Below are 18,558 nucleotides of genomic sequence, written 5' to 3'. Positions count from 1 at the left end.
ATGTTATGTTAGGCATGAAAACAACATTATTCTCTTTGTGTATCTCCATCAGAACTCTTAAGTGACCAGGTGCATTGTCATTGAGCAGTAATAGTTTCAAAGGAATCTTTTTTTCTGAGCAATAGGTCTCAACAGTGGGCTTAAATATTCAGTAAACCATTCTGTAAACAGATTTGTTGTCATGCTGTAAATAGATGTGCTGTCATCCATGCTCTGTTGTTAACATTTATAGAGCACAGGCAGAATAGATTTTGCATAATTCTTACAGGCCCTAGGATTTTTGAAATGGTAAATGAACGTTGGCTTGTACTTCAAGTCACCAGCTGTATTAGCTTCTAACAAGAGAATCAGCCTAGTCCTTTGAAGCTTTGAAGCCAGGCATTGATTTCTCTCTGGAAAGCTTTGAAATGCCTAGATGGCATCTTTTTCTCGTATAAGTCCATTTTGTCTCCATTGAAAGTCTGTTGTTTAGTATAACCACCTTCATCAGTGATTTATTTATTTATTTATTTATTTGAGACAGGGTCTTGCACTGTCTCCCCAGCTAGAGTACAGTCGTGTCATCATAGCTCTCCGCAATCTCAAACTCCTGGGGACTACAGGTGCATGCCACCATGCCTGACTAATTTTTCTATTTTTTGTGGAGACAGGCTCTCACTTTTGCTCAGGCTGGTGGTCTCTAACTCCTGAGCTCAAGCAATCCTCCTGCCTTGGCCTCCCAGAGTGTTAGGATTATAGGCGAGAGCTACTCACCTGGCCCATCATGATCTTAACTAGATCTTCTGGAAACTTGTTGCAACTTCTGCATCAGCACTTGCTGCTTCACCTTGCACTTTTTTGTTGTTGTTGTTATGGAGATGGCTTCTTTCCTTAAACCTCATAAACCAACCTCTCTGTTAGCTTCAGATTTTCCTTCTGCAGCTTCCTCACCTCTCAGCCTTCATAGAATTGGAAAGAGTTAGGGCCTTGCTCTGGATTAGGCTTTGGCTTAATGGAGTGTTGTGGCTGTTTTGATCCTCTATCCAGACCACTCACTCTCTTCATTTCAGCAATAAGGCCTTTTCATATCTTATCATTTATGTGTTAACTCGAGTAGCACCATTAATTTCCTTCAAGAACTTTTTCTCTGCATTCACAACTTCACTAACTTTTTGGCACAAGACACCTAACTTTCAGACTATCTCAGCTTTCAATGTGCCTTCTTCACTAAGTTCAATCATCTCCAGCTTTTAATTAATTAATTAATTAATTAATTTTTTTGAGACAGAGTCTCACTCTGTCGCCCAGGCTAGAGTGCCGTGGCGTCTAGCTCACAGTAACCTCAAACTCCTAGGCTCAAGCAATCCTACTGCCTCAGCCTCTCGAGTAGCTGGGACTACAGGCATGTGCCACCATGCCCAGCTAATTTTCTTTTTCTATATATATGTTTTTAGTTGTCCAGATAATGTCTTTCTATTTTTAGTAGAGATGGGGGTCTCGCTCTTGCTCAGGCTGGTCTCGAACTCCTGACCTCGATCGATCCTCCCGCCTTGGCCTCCCAGAGTACTAGGATTACAGGCGTGAGCCACTACGCCTGGCCAGGCTTTTATTTTTTAAAATTAATTTATATTAGGCATATTTTTCTCTCTAGTTTATTGACTTAAATAGAATTTTGATGAGAACAGTAACTTTGATAACAAAAGTTTGTTTTGTTTGTCTGAAAGAAATGTATTTCTTTTAGATATTCAGAAGTTGAAAAGGAATCAAATTGAAATTTATAAAGTCATTATAGATTTAGGTTTATAGTGAACCAAAGACTCATCTCATAAATTTTGATACAGTGGAATGAGGAATTACCTTTACAAAATTTGTAGTAAATCATATAGAGGAGACAAAAGAGGCTTCATAATGAAAGACTCCTTTTGTTGCCTCAAAAGAAGAGTGGGAAGGAGGATGGGGGCACCACATTTTCATAGGGATGTTTGAATAGTGGACACTGGCTCTGGGCGAGCAAGCTGCTTAGGAGGGTGCAAATCATGTGATGTGAAGTGTGGCTAAAGATACTGAGAATGTTTTCGCTAGAGAACATTTGGTTTTGGGAAGGGAACGTTGAAGGATCAGTACAATATCTAATATACATGGTTTAAGCACATCTCTATGAAAGAGATTTGACCTTTGTAGTTCTAGAACAGCGGACTCCAACCCTTTTGGCGCCAGGGAGCAGTTTAATGGAATATGATTTTTCCACAGACTGAGGTGGTGGGGGTTGTGAGGGAGGCAGAGCTCAGGTGGTGATGCTAGCAGTGCAGAGTGGCTGTAAATACAGATCACTTCCTACTGTGAGGCCTGGTTCCTAACAGACCACAGACTGGCACCAGTCCAAGGCCCAGGGGTTTGGGGCGGCAGTTCTAGAAGAACCCCATAGCTAGGATTGGATAGATTTGTCTAGAAATGTGATGGGCTACTTTGTGAAATGACTCACACCCTTTTTCTGGATGATACTCTTGATTGAGAAGTTATAGACAATTCTTTCTTGGGTCCCTTTCAGTCCAAAGGTTCTATGAACTATATAGGTGTTGTATATCGCAATGACAATTCTCGTGAGTTTATCTGTTTTTTACTCATTAGGTACAGTGCACAGTACGGGATGAAAGTTAGTAACCACTAATTCTCAGATGCATTGCTAAGCACTTTATATTTAATTTGCATTATTTACACTTAATTTTCATGTTAGCTTTTTGAGAATAGGTGCTAGACAATATTTATATTGTAGTATTGTCCATTTTACAAAAGAGAAAACCACTTTAAATTGACTAAATTTTTTTTTGCTTTCTTTTTTTCCTTTTTTTTTTTTTTTTTTTTTTTTAGTGAGTCAGGGTATTGCTCTGTTGCCCAGGCCAGAGTACAGTGCTGTGATCTTAGCTTACCACAATGAAGTGCTTAGCTTACGTAGCACTCTTGGGTTCAAGCGATCCTTCCACTTCTGTCCCCAAAATGCTGGGATTATAAGCATGCGCCTCCATGCTCTACCTAAATCAACTAACTTTTGATCAAACTCATAGGTGCAGAATTTAGGCTGTTTAACTCACTGGATAACACTACCTTTAAGTTACCAAATATCACCATGAGGTATTTGCAGTTTGTATCTGTTTTCTAGGCATCTATCCTTTTTTTTTTTTTTTTTTGGTGCCTCATAGGCATCTATCCTTATGCGTTTTTCTTAAGAATTTTTTTCCCTCATCCTTGAGAGCTTTGGGGGTTGGATGTTGCATAGGGATGAGAGAGATTCAACATTTAAGCTTAACCCTGGCCAGGTGAGCAAGAGAGAATTCAGATATACACTTGCATTGTTTGTCTCTTTAACATTTCCAATTATGTTCTAAGAATCCCCTCATTACATTTTCTGTGTAATCTTACTTAAATCGTTTATTCATGTTGTATTCTGCCATTTTGAAATTTTAAAAAAAGATTGAGGGATTTTTGGTGTTTTACTTTATTTTGTTACCTTTTTATATATACTTTGTGGAAATTCCTTCAGACAGGAATGTCTTTTTATAAAGTAAAGGAATGGAGCAATAGTTATTTGCTTCTTAAGTAGGGACTGTGGTTTTATTTTTCATTTTTTGTTTTGTGAGCCTTTCCATTGTTTCTAGCTTTTACTAGGCAATCTGACTGAATTTAAATGTCACAGCAAGGCAGTCTTCCATCACCCATGAAGATAAGCTACCATTTATCCACTTTTGTGTCTTGTCTTCTTACACAAAACAAACAAAAACCTTGTGGATCAAAAGGTAGAACCTACTAGATTTTAGTTTAAACTGCCTTTTCTCTTCTAGCACGATGCAAAGATAGACACTGACTTAAAATCCAGTCAGAAAACATGCTAGCTCAATTAAGGAAATTCTTTCAGATCTTAAAATTTACTTTATATTGGTTTTATTTTGATGTAAAGACTGTCTAACAGGCCGGGCATGGTGGCTCACCCCTATAATCCTAGCACTCTGGGAGGCCGAGGTGGGAGGATTGCTTGAGCTCAAGAGTTCGAGACCAGCCTGAGCAAGAGCGAGACCCCGTCTCTACTAAAAATAGAAAGAAATTAGCCAAATAACTAAAAATAGAAAAAATTAGCTGGGCATGGTGGTGCATGCCTGTAGTCCCAGCTACTCAGGAGGCTGAGGTGGTAGGATCGCTTAAGCCCAGGAGTTTGAGGTTGCTATGAGCTAGGCTGACACCACAGCACTGTAGCCCGGGCAATAGAGTGAGACTCTGTCTCAAAAAAAAAAAACAAAAAAACGGCTGTCTAACATTTGAAAGTAATTTCACAAAAAGTCCTAGATTTTCCTGTGATGTAAATGTAAATAAACTTATAGTTACTGAAGTTATTAATAATCCATTATGGGGTTTAGATGGCTACAGAAAAGTATGATACAGTCTTTTGTTTTACCAAATTTATATTGAGGTATACAAAATAAGCTTCACACTGAGACATAATAATTTCACATTGAAAAATAAAGCACTTTTGGGCCTTAAATTGATTGGATTCTGGATATTGACAGGATTTAAATAAGTCGTATCAGGTGTCTTCAACTGAAATAGTTGATACACTTTTGGTTGGTTTTGTTATTAAAGATATGAAATATGAAGTTTTGTTTTGTTAGTAGCTGATTTGTTTACTTACCAGTGTTTTTTTTCCCTCCCCTATGTTTCTAGAAAAGCGTGATTGCCTTACGACAACTTCTGCCTAACTCTCAGAGCTTCATTCAGCAGTGTGTTCAGCAGACTTCTAGTGAGGTGGTGATTGCTACCTGTACTGCAACAGTAACAACTGCTCCTGTGATGACAACAACAGTTGCCCCAATCCAGTCTGAAAAGCCCATCATTGTTTCTGGAGTGACAACACCCAGAACTGTGTCAGTGCAAACTCTGAATCCACTTGCTGGGCCGGGGGGAACAAAGGCTGGAGTTGTGACACTTCATTCCGTGGGCCCAGCTGCTGTACCAGGAGGAACAGCAGCTGGAACTGTTTTGCTTCAGACTTCCAAACCACTTGTGTCATCTGTACCAAATACAGTTACAACGGTCTCACTGCAACCAGAAAAGCCAGTTGTCTCTGGATCTGGAGCAGCAGTAACACTGGCCCTTCCAACAGCAACTTTTGGAGAAACTTCGGCTGCAGCTATATGTCTTCCGTCTGTGAAACCTGTTGTTACTTCTGCTGGGACCACATCAGACAAGCCTGTCATTGGCGCTCCAATCCAAATCAAACTTGCCCAGTCCGGTTCTGTCCTTCCACAACCAGCTGGTATTCCACAGGCAGTTAAAGTCAAGCAGCTAGTGAGTAACATTTCATTTCTGTTTCAATTATTTATTTTGAAAATTTTGAACATTCACAAAACTGGCAGGACTAGTAAACAACTGGAAAGACTGTATCCCCTTTACTAAATTTGACCAGTTGTTAATTTTTTACCCCATTTGCTTTATTTCCCTCTTTCTACTAACATCCACAAATACACACATGATTTTTTGCGGAACCATTTGAGAATTGGTTGCAGAAATTATGACAGTGCAGGCCGGGAATGGTGGCTCACGCCTGTAATCCTAGCACTCTGGGAGGCCGAGGCGGGAGGATCCCTCGAGGTCAGGAGTTCAAGATCAGCCTGAGCAAGAGTGAGACCCCTGTCTCTACTAAAAATAGAAAGAAATTAGCTGGACAACTAAAAATATATAGAAAAAGTTAGCCGGGCATGGTGGCGCATGCCTGTAGTCCCAGGTACTCGGGAGGCCGAAACAGAAGGATTGCTTGAGCCCAGGAGTTTGAGGTTGCTGTGAGCTAGGCTGACGCCACGGCACTCTAGTCCGGGCAACAGAGTGAGACTTTGTCTCAAATAAATAAATAAATAAATAAAAAGAAATTATGACAGTCACATTGTATGTGTCTCTTGAAAGGTGATTTTTTATATACCACAACATGCTTATTGTCACACATAGAATATTAAGTTTGGTATAATATTTCTCCAGTTGTGCCAGCAATTTTTTTGTCTTGTTTTTAATGTAGAATTGCATATTACATTTAGTTAACATTTCTCTTTAGGCTCTTTTAATCCAAAATAGTGCTAGCTTTTTGTGGTTGTTCATTATGTTGCAGTGTTTTAAGTGCCCAGGCTAATTGTTCTGCAGAATGTCCCTTTATTTTGTTTTACCTGTTCCTCAAGATTAGATTCAGGTTAAATATTTTTGGCAGGGTTATTACATAGATGATATTATGGTAACATTTCTTTTAAAAAAAATACTGAGGGGAGAGAGATAGTGAAGGAAGTAAATAAGTAAGAAGTTGTTTTTTTCCTAAACCTGGTAGATTGGAGGTTCTTGGGTAAAGGAAGGAAATTTTGGCTGTTTATCAATAGTATTTAGAATGTTCTGCTTAATTCAAGAAAAGATAAGTTTTGTCAGAGGACTTTGAAAGTATTAACCCATGGGAGATACACTACATGGTGAATTAATAAAAAATCATAATGTTTTTTAGTACAGTTCCCTACCTTATACCATAACAGAGCTTGCTGTTCTTGTGAATTTTGGTGATTGCCCTTGTTCTCTTTTGTAACCCTTTGTGTTAGAGGCTGTGTTTTGAATCTCTTGGGGGTCCATTCTGCTTCTTGGCATAGTGAACTCTGTAGACTTTCCAGACATTTGTGTGATCAGGATAAGAGGTTACTATCTGTGAATGACTGTTTTGTGAGGCAGAAGGGCCGATTTGGACAAAAGGGGGAAGATCAGTGACCAGAATTGGAGACTAGTCAAACTCTTGGGTAGGTAGAAAGTAATAGTCATTTCCTGGGCATTGATCTTTTCCCATCCCTTCCTATTCTGGGTATGATTTTCAAATGGAGAAATGTATCTACCTTGTAGGATTTCTCTTGGGTGCCTGAATTTAATCTCTGAGATGAAACAACATTGTAAGAAACAGTGATTTTTAAATATCGTTCTGGGCAGCCAGGTTTGGGAACCACTAGAACAGAGGAATTGCCTCAAGGAAAGTCCTCTTTTTGGTGGCCCTGAACAGAATTGAAATCCTCTTTATGTGTCATAGCTGATTCTTGAATCAATGTTAATCTTTATTGAATATCTATAGCATTTAAGTCCCTGTGGTGAAATGATACTTCATAGCCACCTAGAGCTTTTAAAGTGTGTCATTTATATGCTATGGGTTTTAAAATAATTTTATGATGAGAAAAATGCAGGAAGAAAATTGCAGAAATTCTGAGTGACCCATCCAGTGGCAGCCAAGTAAAGGATCTCAGACTAGAACCCAGTGACTTTTAAATTAGGTCACGGTGTTCCTGTCAAGAACTTCTAGATTTCTGGTATGTCCTGAAGCAGAAAACTGTCTGGTAATAATATCTTGACAGCATTTACGTTTCATAGGTTTGACTTATTATACATTAGAAATCATTTCAATAAAGAAAAAATGTAACAAAATCTGATGTTAAATATTTGGGTTTTTTTTTTCCTACTTTCATTCTTAAAGGAGTATGGAGTAATTTAATTTTCCCCGTGAATTCTGCTTTCTTGTTTTGGCCTTTGTTTCAATTTTATACAACAGATTTGATGTTAGTATTCTTACCTAATTAAATGACAAAAGCCAGAGTGGCTGGACACTGAAGATCTATTGTAATTTATTTCACAACAGATTTAGGGACAAAACAACATAAATTATTCTGTATAGTGGTGCCATAGAGAGGATTGAACTAGGAAATTCTTTCAAATGAACTGTTTTAGAAAGCTAGTATTGCTCAAGTTTGAAAATAATTAAAGAATATCATCAGTCCAATTTAACCCTAGATCTAAGGCGGAAAACACTCAGGGTGCTAGAAAATAAGAACGTGTTCTATGTAGCTTATAAGAAATAGGACAAATAGCCATTTAAAATGTGAGAATTGCCACATTGGATCAAATCTGTGGTGCATGCAACTCAGTCTGGTCTGAAGAATACATGTGTGGCTATCTTGTTTGATGCCAGATTTAAAATTTTTGTAATTTATTTCCTTTAATCATGGATTTAAAGATTCCTTCCTAATATTTATTTCTCAGTTGTGTTAGTTTTTCTAGAGAGTCATATAGATCTCCTGCCTCCTGGATAAGATGTTTAAATACAGTATTTTCAAGTTCTAGGAATAATCCTATTAATCTACCATTCTAGGGTTTAGATTTTATATTTTATGAAATGATTAATTTTTATCCCCTCATCACTTTAAAAAAATTTAGGTTTATCACTACAGGCTATCTTTTCTCATTGATTATTGTATATTATCCTCTGGGAAGTAAATTAGCTAGAATTGTTCACAGTTTTTTTTTTAGGTGTACGTTTTCCATTTTGTGCCAGCAGTATAGCACTTGATATATTTTGGTCCTCAAATGCTTGAACTATCCAAGTATTGATCTAATCAGCAGTACTGAGGATTTCACCAAAGAATCTAGTTCTTATAAATGTTTAATCTTTTATCTGTCAGTTCTGGTAGTTGCTATATGATGTCACGACATCAGAGTAAATGTTGAGCTTAACATTTTATCTTTGAGTTGTTGAAAAGTTAATGAAAAAGTGAATGACATGGATTATGATAGATAATGAGTAGAAGCTTTCAGGAGACTTGATGCTTGAAAGATTTCCTTTGGATATTTTCGAAAAAACTTACTCATATTTGAGCAAAAGCTAAATTTTTAATTAAATTCAATTTTAATTAGTAAAAGCTAATTTACTTTAGAAAAACTAAACTTTTAATTTCAGTCTGCTTATTTTTAAAATCTAAATTTTGATAAATTCTTATAACCGATTTTATCACAAAATTAAAAAATAAAGCCCCTCAAATCTATAGGATATGCATGTAAAATTAATTTATGAGTGGGAAAGTTTAACCCAAAATACCTAGTCTTTAGTTTTGGTAAAGGAAGGATGATAATTTTTAGAGTAAACTGGACATTATTACTCTTAATAATCTTCTATTCATTTAACACTTAGGTGTCTTAAAGAATAATTTATACTTGGAGATAAGGCAAGAAGTTTTAGTAGTATTAGGTTATTAAGTATGGCATGTCTGATTTCCTTAAGTACCAAGTTTGACAATTGATATCTCTGACATTTCACTTTGACACTTCTTATTTTATTTTTATTGTGAAGGTACAACCTCGTTCTTTAAAATGCACAGTTTGGCTTGTGATTATCTTTCAAAGTTTTTTTTAGAGCAATTTTTGTGAAACCCTGGATAAGTTAAAAATTTGTGTTATTTTTGAATCTGAGTTCTGTCGTGGATCCAATGCAGTGTAGATAGCTTGAAATATCAACGAAGTGTTTGGGAAGGATATGGATAATGAACGCATAGTACATTGATGGTTTTAGAAGTTCCGTGCTGGTGATTTCTAGACCTGTAGTTTCTATAAACTCTTAGAACATTAATTTATGTTAGTGTCCTAATAAAACATCAGATCTTGACAAGTCAAGAGAAAACTTAAGGTATGTACTCTTTTCTGAATTCCAGAGGCTTTTTCAAGGGAAAATAAATAAAGGACTTAATTTTTTTAAGAACATAAGAGCTCTTTCTTTTGCTTACCAAATAGGAGCAGATACCTTTTCTTAGGGCCAATTTCCGTCTCTCTAAAATAACTTCAATGTCCATAAGAGACCTAATACTATGGTTTTATATGATACTTTCTTTGAAAGAACACTAATGAATTCTCTCACATGCTATCACTCAGTTTGTTTGGCAAGTGTAGGGGAGTGCTGCCCATATTTTTTTTTTTTTTTGAGACAGAGTCTCGCTCTGTTGCCCAGGCTAGAGTGAGTGCTGTGGCATCAGCCTAGCTCACAGCAACCTCAAACTCCTGGGCGTAAGCGATCCTACTGCCTCAGCCTCCCGGGTAGCTGGGACTACAGGCATGTGCCACCATGCCCTGCTAATTTTTTTTTTTTTTTTCTGTATATATTTTAGTTGGCTAGATAATTTCTTTCTATTTTTTAGTAGAGACGGGGTCTTGCTCTTGCTCAGGCTGATCTTGAACTCCTGACCTCGAGCGATCCTCCCGCCTTGGCCTCCCAGAGTGCTAGGATTACAGGTGTGAGCCATGTGAGCCACCGCGCCCGGCCTGGAAGACAAAGATTTTTAAAGGAAAAATGAAGAGGGTCTCATAATGGTTTTGAAATTGTTATCCTCAGCTATACAGATCTATAACAAGGGTGACACCAGTCTGAGGTTGGACAGGCAGTTGCTGAACAGATGTCCTTGCAGAATTATTTTTTGTATAAGGTTATGATGGCCTTTTTGCAAGGTTGTGGTTTTGGCAGTCTTTTGTGATAGTTTTTTGTTATTAGACATACAAGCATGAGAACTGTCTCTTAGCCTTACCCTGCTCTCTTTGTCAAGGTTTTCTTTTTTTTTTTCCCTTTTAAACACAAGTGACTCCATTTTGATTCTGACAAATTTTATATTGGTAAACAACTTTCTTTTTTTTTTTTTTTTTTGAGACAGAGTCTCACTCTGTTGCCCAGGCTAGAGTGAGTGCCGTGGCGTCAGCCTAGCTCACAGCAACCTCAAACTCCTGAGCTCAAGCGATCCTCCTGTCTCAGCCTCCCGAGTAGCTGGGACTACAAGCATGCACCACCATGCCTGGCTAATTTTTTCTATATATATTTTTAGCTGTCCGTATAATTTCTTTCTATTTTTAGTAGAGATGGGGTCTCGCTCTTGCTCAGGCTGGTCTCGAACTCCTGAGCTCAAACGATCCGCCCACCTCGGCCTCCCAGAGTGCTAGGATTACAGGCGTGAGCCACCGCGCCCGGCCGGTAAACAACTTTCTTAATATTTGATTAGTATCTTTCATAATTAAAATTCTGAAAAGAATACCTAATAAAGAGCATTAAGGAAGAAAATACAATTTCCCTAAGTAATTTCCCTTATTTCCCTAAATAAGGTGGAATTATTGGGAGTGTTTCTCTAGATTTTCAGTTTGAAAGAATAAGTGGAAGTTTGAATGAATATATTACTGTGTATAATTTAAACCTGATTCCTAGGACTTTGTAATACATGAATGAGTGTGATGTAAGCTTTATTGAAATGCGCCAGGTATGGTGGCTCATACTTGTAATTCCATTGCTTTGCATGGCAAAGGCAGGAGGAGCTTGAAGCTGAGAATTGAAGCCAGGAGACAAGTCTGGGCAACAAGCAAGACCCTATCTCTACAAAAAAAAAAAAAAAAGCCAGGCGTGTTGGCCTGTGCCTGCGGTCCTAGCTTCTAGGAAACTACTAGGGAAGCTGAAGCAGGAGGATTCCTTGAGCTCAGGAGTTTGTGGTTGTAGTGAGCTATGATTGTGCCAGCCTGGGCGACAGAGTAAGACCCTGTCTCTAAAAAAAAGAGTTCATCTACTCTCAAATAATGATGGTGATTTAATTATTCTAACTTATATTTCTTCTCTAGGGGCATTAGATCCTATAGGATTACTTATAGGATCCTTATAGGATTACTTTGTGTTTTTTGTTACTTTTTTTTCTTAAGTACACATTAGACTTTTAAATTTTATTTACAAAAAATTAGAAAGTTGAATAAATTTTATTCCCCAAGTTCCATTCAGAAGTTTCATTTAAGATTGTGACTCATATGTATTAGCTGTATAAGAGTTTAAGTTCTAAATAGTTCATTACCAATAGCTGGCTCAAATACATGGTAACTGTTTTTCTTCTTTGGCGTAAAAAAAAAAAAATGACGCTCTGCTATTCTGTTTTTTCTTTAAAGCTAAAAGTAAGGCCCTGCTATTATTTCAATGTCTTTTCCTTTATTTCCTTCACCCTTCACCCTCTGGATTTCTTGAACTGTTATCTTGAAGAATGCCTTTAGCATTGTCACTTTCAAATGGTTTAAAAAAATACTTTAAAAAAATGGCACATAAAAAGTGCTTATCTTTCAAAGATATATTTTGAAATATTTATGGTTAAAAAGATGTGTCTGAGATTTGCTATAAAATAATTGAGGGTGGCAAGGTAGTGGGTAGGGGTTCAGATGAAACAAAATTGGCCAAAAATAATCATTGTGGAAGCTAGGTAGGTAATGGGATAAGTGGTTTTATTTTATTCTCTCTACTTTTGAGTATGTTTGAAATTTTCCACAATAAGTTAAAAAATGAAAACAGAATCCATATAGAGAGTGAAATTGAGCAGTGTGAAATATAAATTTGAATTCTGCTCTAAAAGATGTGTGAGATAGTCATGTTTTTTACTTTTGAACAAAATAATTTTGCTACATAAAAATTTAAATTTTAACTAGGTATTCTTGTTATGCCAACATAAAGGTATATTTACAGGTGAGTGAGCACAGTCTTTTGTTAAAACTGAAAACGTGTCCTTTTCTAACGCTGGTTATGCTGGATGACTTGACTGTATTGACAGTTCTCATTGTTTCAGGTAGTTCAGCAGCCTTCAGGAGGCATTGCAAAACAAGTGACCACATTTTCCCATCCCTCAGCATTGACCATTCAGAAATCTGGACAAAAGAAGATGCCAGTGAACACTGTAATACCTACCAGTCAGTTTCCAACAGGTAGATGCTGGCCTATCCCAGACCTATCACATTGGTTTTGGAACAAGTAGAGGAGTCTTGCATAATTTTATTGTTGTTATGTTAAGAGAGACTGGTCTTTCAAAGTTGGCAACTATGAAAGAAGACTGCAAGATGACTACTTACGAGATTTATTGTACATACATTGTAGGCATATACGTTGTTTTGGAATAAAAGAAGAAACTAGTAATGGCGTTCTGTAATTAGATAAAATAATCTGCTAGTAAATGAGGACTTTTTAAACTTATAAAATTTGCTATAGCCTCATTTCTTCTTCAAATATAGTTCTTTCTCTAAGTTTGGATATCAGGCCAGCGTAGTGACTCATGTCTGTAATTCCAGCACTGTGGGAGGCTGAGGCCAGAGGATCTCTTGAGGCTGGGGGTTTGAAATTAGCCTGGGCAACATAGTGAGACCTCATCACTACAAAAATTAAAAAAAAAAAAAAAAAAAAATTTGGCCGTGCATGGTAGTGCCTGGCCTGTAATCTGAAGCTACTTTGGAAGCTGAGGCAGGAGGATTGCTTGAGCCCAGGAGTTTGAGGCTGTAGTGAGTATGATTGTGCCACTGCACTCCAGCCTGGGGGACAGAGTGAGACACTGTCTCCTTAAAACAAATAAAAAATAAATTAAAAAATCAGTCTTACACATGTAAGGTAAAGCTTTTATGTGTTTTTAAAATATACTGATACAGATAACATGTTTCAGTAACCTTTTGTTCATAGTTTGTAATGCTGCTAATTCTATAGACAGTTTGAAACCATGTAAAAAGAAATGGAATGATCTTTATTTCTCAAGATCATTTCTTATACAGGGAATAAATTCATTGTCTTGTTTAAATTTAAACATAGTTCTAGGGCAACTTCAAATTTTCTTTGATTATTCTATATAGATTAAAAACTGTTGTCCTGAATTTTTCTTAATGTGGCATGATTGCTTTTTTGTATTCTATTTTTTTCTTTCTTGTTTTGTTTTTATAGCTGCCATTGTAAAGCAAATTACTCTGCCTGGAAATAAAATTCTGTCACTCCAAGCATCTCCTATTCAGAAAAATAAAATAAAGGAGAATGGAACAACATGCTTCAGGTAAAGAAAATAGTTAAATGTGGTTTAAGGAAGTAATATTTAAAAAAAAAAGAGATGACAGAATAATACCTTAATAAAATAGATTTATTGATACCTTTTTAGAGATCTAACAGCACTTTATTGAGTATAATTTATAAATAGTAAAGTACACAAAAGTGTATAGCTCAATGAATTTTGTCAAATACATATACCTATGTATCATAATCCAGATGAAGATAATGAACATATCCATCACCTTTGTGTACCTTTCAAATTAATTACTCCCATCTTCTGACTTCAGCAGCCACTGTTCTTATGTCCGTCACCGTAGATCACTTTTGTCTATTCTTGAACTTCATATAAATGGAATATTACATTATCATATACTCTTTTGCATCTGTCTTTTTTTACTCAGCATGTTTTTGCAATCATCCATGTCATTTTGAATACTAGAAGATTGTTCTTTCATATTGCTGAGAAGTATTTCATTTTATGAAATTAAATTTGTTTATCCTTTTTGCTGTTGATGGACATTTGCTTGGTTTCCAGGGTTTAGCAATCATATATATAAAACTTCTGTAAACATTCACATACAGAATTTTGTGTGAAGGTAGGCTTTCATTTTTTTGTCGTAAATATCTACTACTGTGATTGCTGAGTCATTTGATAAATGTGTGTTTAACTGTTTAAAGTCCTATTAAACTGTTTAATAAAGTGGCTGTGTAGCATTTTGCATTCCCACCGGCGATAATGAGAATTCCATTCACTCTCCAACTTTGTCAGCACTTGGTACTCTCATTTCTTTTAATTTTTTACCATTCCAATAGGTGTGTAGTGATTATTATTGTGGTTTTAATTTGCATTTTCCTAATGACTAAAGATGTTGATCATCTATTCTTGTGCCTATTTGTTATCTTCAAAAATCTTTTGCCCATTTTTGTTTATTGCCTATTTTTGTTTTCTTATAATTTAGTTTTTTTTTTAAGAGTTTTTAAAATATATTTAAGATCCAAGTTCTTTTCCAGATAAATGATTTGGAAATGTTTTCTTTGTGTCATGATTTTTCATTCTCTTAATATTATCTTTCACAGAGCAAAAGTTTTTAATTTTTTGTTGATTTTTAATTCTTTAATTTTTTTCTCTTATTGATCTTTTCACATCTAAGAGATGTTTGTGTAACCCAGGGTTACAAAGATTTTTTCCTATGCTTTGTTCTAGAATGTTTACAGTTTTAGGTTTGTCTTTTTTGTTTTATTGCTATCCTTTAATTCTCTGCCTATATTGTCTGCCTATATAAAAACCATTGTGTTCACATTCTATACTTTCCTAATTTTAATCACATAATTTCTTCTTCACAACATATAACATTGGTACCTCAGTCTTCCTTCCTCGTCCCTTCTTTCATTTGTTGTAAGTCTACTTTTATATGCATTTATTAAAGTGCTTACCTTCTGTCCTTTTTCTGAAGTGTTCTCAATCATCTCTTGATTGGATGAAGTTCATCCAGTAATAGGTTCCTCAGGAAAGGTTCATAGGTGTAGAATTCCCTGAGTTCTTAGAATTCCGTAAGTTCTTGTGTGGTAAAACTGTTTTTCAGTGTTCTTGATACTTAAAGGACAGTTTGGCTGGATATAAAATTAACACTTTTTACATTACATTTTTACAAAATGCTGTTCCATTATTGTCTTGATTTGTGTGTTATAATTCAATCTTTGTCTGAAGGCCTTGGGGATTTTTTTCTTTATTTTTGAAATCTCATAATTTTGTACTAGGATATATTGTGAAGGTAATTAGTGTAGCTTAATTTTCCAAGGTTCCCATTTGCCCTTTCAGTATGTAGATTCTGGTCTTTTGTAATTTCTGGAAAGTTTTCTTGGATTGTAGTTTTAAATATTCTAGTCCATTGTTTTGTGTGGTTTTTTTTTTTCCTTTATAGATTGGAGTAGTATGGATTTTATTCCTTTTGCCTCTATCTCATTTTTGTTACTTTGTCTGTAACCCTTTTTTACTTTTTAAAATTTGTTTATTTGTTAAACTTTAATTGATTTTATTTTTTATTTCAAAATATTAATTAAGAGGGTACAGGTGTTTTTCTTACATGGGTATCTTGTATAATGCTTAACTCAGGGTATTTGGTGTGCCCATCACCAGAATAGTGCTCACTCATTGTACCTAATAGATAAGTTTTTATTCCACACCCACCACCTACCCTCCCCTCTTCTTGGTTTCTCATGTTGTTTATATCACTTTGTGACCATGTGTACCTATGAGCTCCCACTTATTAGTGAGAATATATGGTTTTTTTTTTCATTCCTGAGATAACTCACTTACTATATAATGGTCTCTAGTAAAGTACTCCTAAGGGGGAAGTTCCTAGCCTTAAATGCCTACATCAAAAAGACAGAAAGATCACCAATTAACAATGTAATGTCACGTCTCAAGCAACTAGAAAAAGAACAAACCAAACCCAATGCCAGCAGAGGAAAAGGTTAGAGCAGAACTAAATGAAATGGAAACCAAAAACACAATACAAAGGATCAATGAAACAAAAAGTTGGTTCTTTGAAAGGATAAATAAAATGGACAGACTACTAGCCAGATTGACCGGAAGTAGAAGAGAAAGAACCCAAATAATAAAGATTTATTGTTTTTCATTTTTATTTATAGTTTGAAGTTTGGGTATTCTTTGTCTTCAAGTTATGCCGAGGCCGTAGTTACTGTTCTGTATTGTTTGGGGAGGAAATATTGAAAGATCGTGTTCTAGGCAGTTATCATTGTCTTCCAATTCACTGAGTTTTGACAAAAAGCTAAACCCTACATTACATGCCATGCCCCAGACAACCACTGTTCTGCTTCCTATCATTGTGGATTAGATTTATCTTTCCTAGGGTTTTGCCTAAGTGATGTCGAAGTCAAAATAAAAATGTAGAGGTGAATCTCTAAATTTAGTGTTTTATTTGGGGAGAAAGAACTGCAAGTCAGGGTTTACATGCAGACCAGATGGTAGTTGTTATGTATGCAAAAACAGTTTTATAAAAAAGAGAAATGTTATATACTGCTCTTTGAGAAAGTTCATTGGCACTAGTAAGGTTCTGGAGAGCAGGCTAGCTCTGACTGGTGAGTGTGGAGGTAGGCAAAATTAGTCCCAGGTTTGCAGCAAGTTATCTCAGCAGTTACAGATAAAACTGGTCTCAGGTTACAGCAGGTGATTTTAGCAGCTGGACTTACAGAGAATTACATTTCTAGAGCAACGTTATGTGTCCCGAGTGCTTTTTTCACCCTTCTCAACTCTGTCTTAGTTGCGCTTGACAACAATGACTCAATTAGAATGATCAGTTTTCATACATCATACGATTTGTGTTCTTGTATCTGGCTTCTTTTGCTAGCATAATGTGTTTGATAGACATCCGTGTTGTTGCATGTATCAGTAATCTCACTTTATAGTTTTTCATTATATGGATATATTGCTTTTGTTTGCACTGAATTGTTTATCTGTTGGTGGACATTTGGGTTGTTTCCACTTTTGGACAATTATAAAGCTCCTAGGGATACTTGTAGCCCAAGTCTTTGTATAGACATAGATTTTTGCATTACTTCTATAAATACATAAGAGTAGAATTGCTGTGTCCTATGGTAAATATATAAGTATATGTTTAACTGTGTAAGACATTGCCAAACAATTTTCCTAAATGGTTATACTATTTTACATTCCCACCAGCAAAGTATAAGATTTTGTTCCATTTGCTCCACATGCTTGCTTTAAAAATTGATACTGCAGTTCTTTTGCTGTATTCTTCTTTTTGGTTTTTTTGAATTTTAGCCGTTCTGGTTGCTCATTACAGCTTTAATTTGCTTTTCCCTAGTGACTAATGATACTGAGTCTATTTTCATGTCCTTATTACCCATTTGTGTAACTTCTTTTGTGAAATGTCTTCAAAAATTTTGTGTGTTCTTAAATCAAGTGTTTTTTTCCTGAGCCTTTTCTGCATCTATTTAAGGTGACCATCGATTACATTGCTTTTTAAGTTTTGGGTTTTTGTTTTTTTTTGGAGACAGGGTCTCGCTCTGTTGTCCAGACTAGGGTGCAGTGGTGTCATCATAGTTCACTGCAAGCTCAAACTTTAGGCTTAAGTGATCCTCCTGCCTCAGCCTCCCTAGTAGCTGGGACTACAGGCACTCACCACCATACCCGGCTAATTTTTCTATTTTTTGTAGAGATAGTGTCTCGCTCTTGCTCAGGCTGGTCTCGAATTCCTGGCCTCAGGTGGTCCTCTTACCTCGGCCTCCCAAAGTGCTAGGATTAGGTAGGTGTGAGCTACCACGCCCAGCCGGTGCTCCTCTTTTTCTAGCCTCTTAAAGTGGAAATGTAGATCATTAAATCTAAATCTTCTTTTTCTAATGTAAGCATTTAAAACTATAAATTTCCCCCTAAATCCTGATTTATCATTCAGTTAATTATAATGTTTTCATTCATGTCAAAATATTTTTCTCCTTTTTCTTCTATTTAATAGTGCAATATTTAGGGTTTTCCCATATATTTTGTGTGTTTATCTTCTAATGTAATTTTGTGATCAGAGAACATACTTTATATAATTTCAATTTTATTAAATTTATTGAGACTTCTCAATGTGGCTAATTTTGATAAAATGTTATGAGCACTTAGAGAAAAATGTATATTTAGTTGTGGGGAGCAGATTTTATTTTTGAGATAGACCTGTTCTTGTCACCCCAGATAGAGTGCAGTGGTAATCATAGCTCACTGCAACCTGAAACTCCTGGGCTCAAGCAATCCTCCTGCTTCAGCCTTCCGAGTAGCTGGGACTACAGACGTGTGCTACCATGCCCAGCTAATTTTTTCTATTTTTATTACAGACAAGTCTCACTCTTGCTCATGCTGGTCTTGAACTCCTAACCTGAAA

General features: G+C 36.1%; 1 protein-coding gene across 2 annotated transcripts in view; it reads left to right on the top strand.

Moving 5' to 3' along the window:
* Positions 1 to 18,558, top strand: part of TAF4B (TATA-box binding protein associated factor 4b) — a 115,764-nt gene that overhangs the window by 27,641 nt on the left and 69,565 nt on the right. Inside the window, exons 7-9 of one of the 2 annotated variants that reach the window (XM_069468165.1) lie at positions 4,690 to 5,313; positions 12,423 to 12,558; positions 13,556 to 13,661. In XM_069468165.1, coding sequence (XP_069324266.1) covers positions 4,690 to 5,313; positions 12,423 to 12,558; positions 13,556 to 13,661 — 866 coding nt within the window. Of the gene's footprint in view, positions 1 to 4,689; positions 5,314 to 12,407; positions 12,559 to 13,555; positions 13,662 to 18,558 lie in introns of both variants that reach the window. The other variant, XM_069468164.1, reaches the window with a different exon arrangement.

This window comes from Eulemur rufifrons, chromosome 5 (genome assembly GCF_041146395.1).
Source record: "Eulemur rufifrons isolate Redbay chromosome 5, OSU_ERuf_1, whole genome shotgun sequence".
NCBI classification, from domain to species: domain Eukaryota; kingdom Metazoa; phylum Chordata; class Mammalia; order Primates; family Lemuridae; genus Eulemur; species Eulemur rufifrons.
The sequence above is the reverse complement of the archived record's forward strand: the minus strand, read 5'-3'. Positions and strand labels throughout refer to the sequence as shown.